The 5,203-nt window shown below is 54.5% G+C and overlaps 1 protein-coding gene across 1 annotated transcript; it reads left to right on the top strand.

Annotated features, from left to right (window-relative positions):
• The first annotated feature begins 2,802 nt into the window (after positions 1-2,802).
• On the top strand, positions 2,803-4,708 carry NUDT16 (nudix hydrolase 16). Its single transcript, XM_021678786.1, has 3 exons — positions 2,803-3,068; positions 3,175-3,444; positions 4,386-4,708. Exons 1-3 carry the CDS (start codon positions 2,931-2,933, stop codon positions 4,563-4,565), a joined length of 588 nt encoding a protein of 195 aa, XP_021534461.1. The 5' UTR covers positions 2,803-2,930; the 3' UTR covers positions 4,566-4,708.
• The last annotated feature ends 495 nt before the right edge of the window (positions 4,709-5,203 follow it).

Genomic DNA, 5,203 nt, shown 5'->3' with positions numbered 1-5,203 from the left:
CAGAGGCAGAGAGCAATTTGGAAAAAGATGGCAAGACTGGGGAGGGAGAAAATCTTGGGGACTTCCATATTCATTCATACTGAAAAAGTTCTGGTCTCCAAAGTCATTAGTCCTTATATAGTTGTTGTCTTGGTTTCATAGAGTTTTCCACATTGCTGAATGTGCTGAAATGGCTGAATCCATCTTTAAAAGCCTCCTCCAGCAACCAGGAAAGAAAAACAGCCTGAAGCTCTGGGAAGGGAGTGTTTCTTCCATGTAGGAGAGAAAGCAAGCGGCCTTTGGAATGTTAGAGATAAGGGTTGGGGCACCAGTTGCTTTACCTGAAACAAATTTAAAAATCACCACCTGAGATTCTGATCCAGTTCGTCTGGAGTGGGACCATGGAATTGGCAGTTTTTGTGAGCTTTTTGCAAGGTGATTCCAATGTTCAACAGGGGCCATTTCCAAGCCCCCTAGAACTCTAACAGGCCAATGAAATTGTGCCATACTTACAGTCTCATCACCTTGATCCAGCAGCCTGATTCTAGTAGACGCTGTCTCTGCCATGTTATTCAGAAGACTAAGCTAGGAAAGATGATGCCAGGGACACCCCCTCTCCCCTTGGGATGCTGAGGCCTGATGTTGGCTGTGTTCCAACCCACAGGTCTTTTTTTTTTTTTTTTTTTTTTAATGTTATGTTAGTCACCATACAATACATCATTAGTTTTTGTAGTGATCCACGATCCATTGTTTTCGTATAACACCCAGTGCTCCATGCAGCACGTGCCCTCCTTAATACCCATCACCGGGCTAACCCATCCCTCCTCCCCCCTTCCCTCTAAAACCCTGTTTGTTTCTCAGAGTCCATAGTCTCTCATGGTTCATCTCTCCCTCCGATTCCCAACCCCCTTCATTTTTCCCTTTCTTCTCCTAATGTCCTCCATGCTATTACTTATGTTCCACAAATAAGTGAAACCATATGATAATTGACTTTCTCTGCTTGACTTATTTCACTTAGCATAATCTCCTCCAGTCCCATCCATGTTGATATAAAAGTTGGGTATTCATCCTTTCTGATGGCTGAGTAATATTCCATTGTATATATGGACCACATCTTCTTTATCCATTCATCTGTTGAAGGGCATCTCGGCTCTTTCCACAGTTTGGCTATTGCGGACATTGCTTCTATGAACATTGCGGTGCATATGGCCCTTCTTTTCACTAGCTCTGTGTCTTTGGGGTAAATACCCGGTAGTGCAATTGCTGGGTCATAGGGTAGCTCTATTTTTAATTTTTTGAGGCACTTCCACACTGTTTTCCAAAGCGGATGTACCAACTTGCATTCCCACCAACAGTGTAAGAGGGTTCCCCTTTCTCCACAACGTTTCCAACATTTGTTGTTTCTTTCCCTGTCCATTTTTGCCATTCTAACTGGTGTAAGGTGGTATCTCAATGTGGTTTTGATTTGGATTTCCCTGATGGCTAATGACAATGAACATTTTTTCATGTGTCTGTCAGCCATTTGTATGTCTTCTTCAGAGAAGTGTCTTTTCATATCTTCTGCCCACTTTTTGACTTGATTATTTGTTTTTTGGGTGTTGAGTTTGAGAAGTTCTTTATAGATCTTGGATACCAGCCCTTTATCTGTAGTGTCATTTGCAAATATCTTCTCCCATTCCAACCCACAGGTCTTTAATATAAGACACATCACTCTGCCCCTACCCTTGACTCCAAGGACGGCTACAATAAATTTGTGCTGGGCACTGTTCTAAGTGCTTTAAACTTTTCACTATCTCTAACAGGTTGGTATCATCTTCACTTAAAAGATGAGCAACCGGGGATCTGAGAGAGTTAAATGACTTGCTAAGGTCACAAGCCTGTGTCTGGACAGTTCGTGGGCTCTTTCCTAACACGAGCTGTCACTTACAGGTTGTGACTTTAAGCGCACGTCCTCTCAAGGAGCTGCCTCCTCCCTTCCTTTGTATAGTAAAATATTGACTCAGGGGCTATCTGCACAGGGCCTGTGAAAGGCGGGGAAGGCCTGGCCTGGGGTGAAGGATTCTGAATCCCTGTTCCTCACCATCAGGCACTAGTAGCCCCCTGCCCTGGGAATGGGCTGTTCCCCACCTTCCTTCACAGCTCAGGGGTCTGGTGTGTAAAGTCTGGAAAGCCTTAGGCACTTCTACCTCGGACCCTTCCTGTGAGCACAGCTCACACCCACAGCTCTTACCTCACTTCCCCTTCCCCTGAAAATCGCATCAATCCTATCCTATCCTACCTGTCCTATCCGCTGCCTATCGCCACCCCCAATTTCTGTCTAGAATACACTTGTTGATCACCCCTGTCCTATGATCGCCCATCTCAAAAACTGACGCCGCCATGCCCCCTGGCCATAAACTCTGACCTCACCCTAGCACAACTGTCCAGCGACATTCAACCAGCCACTCAGTCGCCCGCCCCGCCCCCCACTCCGCCACGCGGGGCAGCTGTTGCACCCGTCGCTCCTTCCCATCCCCGCTGCCCAAGGACAGGCCAAGTCTCCGAAGCCATCTCGGCCTCAGTCCTTCCTAGCCCCGGCCCCAGCCCCAGCCCCGGGCCCCGTGGGCCACCTGAACCAAACCAGCGGCGGTTCCCTGACGCTCCCGGGCTGCCTCCAGCCCCAGGCCTCGGCCCCAGGCTAGACCGCCCCGCCACCCGCCGGCTCCAGAAGCGCCGCAGGCCGGCACTGTGACGGAAGCCCCACTTCCCCGCCTGGCTCCCCGCCAGCGACGCCGGCCACGCCGCCTCCGCCCCGCCCCGCCCGGGGCCCAACCCGGACGAGGCTTTCGGTTCCCCGGAGTCCCGCGGCCATCGCCGGCTCCCCGGGCCTGCAAGCCCCGCCCCGATTGGCTGCCGCCGGGTCCGCCTGCCCCCTTGGGCCCTCGGGACGGCGGCGGGGACAGCGTGGGACCATGGCCGGGATCCGCAAGCTGGAGCTGGAGGAGGCCCTGGTGCTGGGGTCTGGCTGGCGGCACGCCTGCCACGCGCTGTTATACGCGCCGGACCCCCGGATGCTGTTCGGCCGCATCCCGCTCCGTTACGCCGTCCTGGTGAGAGGGGGCGCCCCGCCCCTCCCCCGCCCCCCCGCCCCTCCTCCGCCCCCGTTCCCGGGGACGCCGGCCGGGCGCCCGGGCCACCCCGCTTCCTCTCCCGCAGATGCAGATGCGCTTTGATGGGCGCCTCGGCTTCCCCGGCGGCTTCGTCAGCGTGCAGGACGGCGGTCTGGAGGCCGGGCTGAACCGCGAGCTGACCGAGGAGCTGGGCGAGGCCGCGGCCGACTTCCGCGTGGAGCGCGCCGACTACCGCAGCTCGCACGCGGGGCCCGGGGCGCGCATCGTGGCCCACTTCTACGCCAAGCGCCTGACGCTCGAGCAGCTGGTCGCGGTGGAGATGGGCGCCCCGCGCGCCAAGGACCACGGGCTGGAGGTGGGGCCCGGCCCGGGAACCCCACCCCCATGGCCTCCCTGCCCCAGAAAGCGGATCCCCCACTTTCCTGGGGGGGTAGTTGGAATCTTGGGCTTCTTTCATCTGGTTGACAAGCCACAGCCAGCGTAGTCTCCCCAAGGTCTCTGTCCCTTTCCCCCCTTTTACCGGCCTCTGAACACACCTATCCAAATCTCTCTTGTCCCCGTTGATTTGGCCAAGCCTTGCACCCCTAGGCCTCTCTTGGGTAGAAGATGTGGCCTGATGCGTTGTGGGGATCCTTCATCGTTAGGCTAGGAGAGTAGGGGAGTAGATTGTGTATGGAGATGGTTCTCAAACTTTGGCAGGTATCAGGACCAGCTGGGAGGCTTATTACTGACCCAGTCCCAGAAATTCTGGTTCAGAAGGACCTGATAATTTGCATTTTTCAAGAGTTTCTTTTTTTTTTTTTTTTTTTAAGATTTTATTTATTTATTTGAGAGACAGTGCGAGCAAGAGAGCAGAGAGAGAGGGAGAAGCAGACTTCCTACTGAGCAGGGAGCCCGATGTGGGCCTCGATCCCAGGACCCTGGGATCATGACCTGAGCCGAAGGCAGACGACACTTAATCGACTGAGCCACCCAGGCGCCTGTTGCATTTTTCAAAAGTTTCTAAATGGTGCTGATAGGGCTGGTCTGGCGTATTTTTGGAGAACTACGGTGTAGGGCCAAGCATGCATCCTGGAGGCGAGAGGCACTACCCGTGTAGTGATGTAGGAGGGGTTAGCATTTATGAAGCTGGATGGCAGGGTCATTCGTCTGCGGAGAGCTGGGCCCACTAGGTATAAGATATAAGTCCTCAGACCTAGTTCTGCTGGACTGACAAGGGATGAGACCTCTGATCTGGAAAGATCTGTCTAGGATGAGCTCCCTATCCCATCGTCACCAGTCTCCTCCCTTTCCCAGGTGCTAGGCTTGGTACGGGTGCCCCTATATACCCTCCGGGATGGTGTGGGAGGCCTGCCTGCCTTCCTGGAGAATTCCTTCATCGGATCTGCGAAGGAGCAGCTGCTGGAAGCCCTCCACGATCTGGAACTGGTGGAGCCTGGTTCTCTTACAGCCTGGAAGGTCTCCCTGCCTCGCTAGAGGCAACCGTCTGTGGACCCACGGAACCTGAGATGAGGCTCTGGTACAAAGGAGGGGAGGAAGGAACGGGGAAGGTTTTCTCTTCCGGGCCTGGGCCTGATAGATGCTAACAGATTAAAAGAAGTATGTGCAGTACATTTGAGCAGACCGCACCCCCCCCACCCCGGCAAGCAACTCTCAACATCCAGAGCAAAAATGGGCAGCTCATCCCAGGGGCCCTGGCAAATTCTCAGAGCCGGCCTCCTCTGTCCGTTTGCGCACACACAGCATGGCAGCCCCCGGACATGTGAATGTGCAGTCTGTGCCCACATACAAGCTGACGCCTCCCCCACAACCCCCCTGTGCAGTTTAACCAGCAAGTGGCACGTGTGGGGTCTAGCTTGTCATCGGAGCTGTCTCCTTGTTGTGGGGGGGAGCCTCTGAACCAGGGGAACGTCTCTGCCCACCCTCCTACATGGCTGTTCTCCAGGCTCTAGCCCAGTCCATGCTTGCTGGAGAGGAGAGAGAGAGAAGCAGAGGACCCCTTTCCCCTGAAAATGGCCGCATCCTTGCCTGGGTGTTGGCAAAGGCAATATACTCCTGACAGGTGGTAGAAGGTCCTAACCAACCTCCTGCCCTCTTCTGAAACTGAGCAGAAG

This window comes from Neomonachus schauinslandi, chromosome 1, assembly GCF_002201575.2.
Source record: "Neomonachus schauinslandi chromosome 1, ASM220157v2, whole genome shotgun sequence".
Classification (NCBI taxonomy): domain Eukaryota; kingdom Metazoa; phylum Chordata; class Mammalia; order Carnivora; family Phocidae; genus Neomonachus; species Neomonachus schauinslandi.
This window is presented reverse-complemented; position numbering and strand designations above follow the sequence as displayed.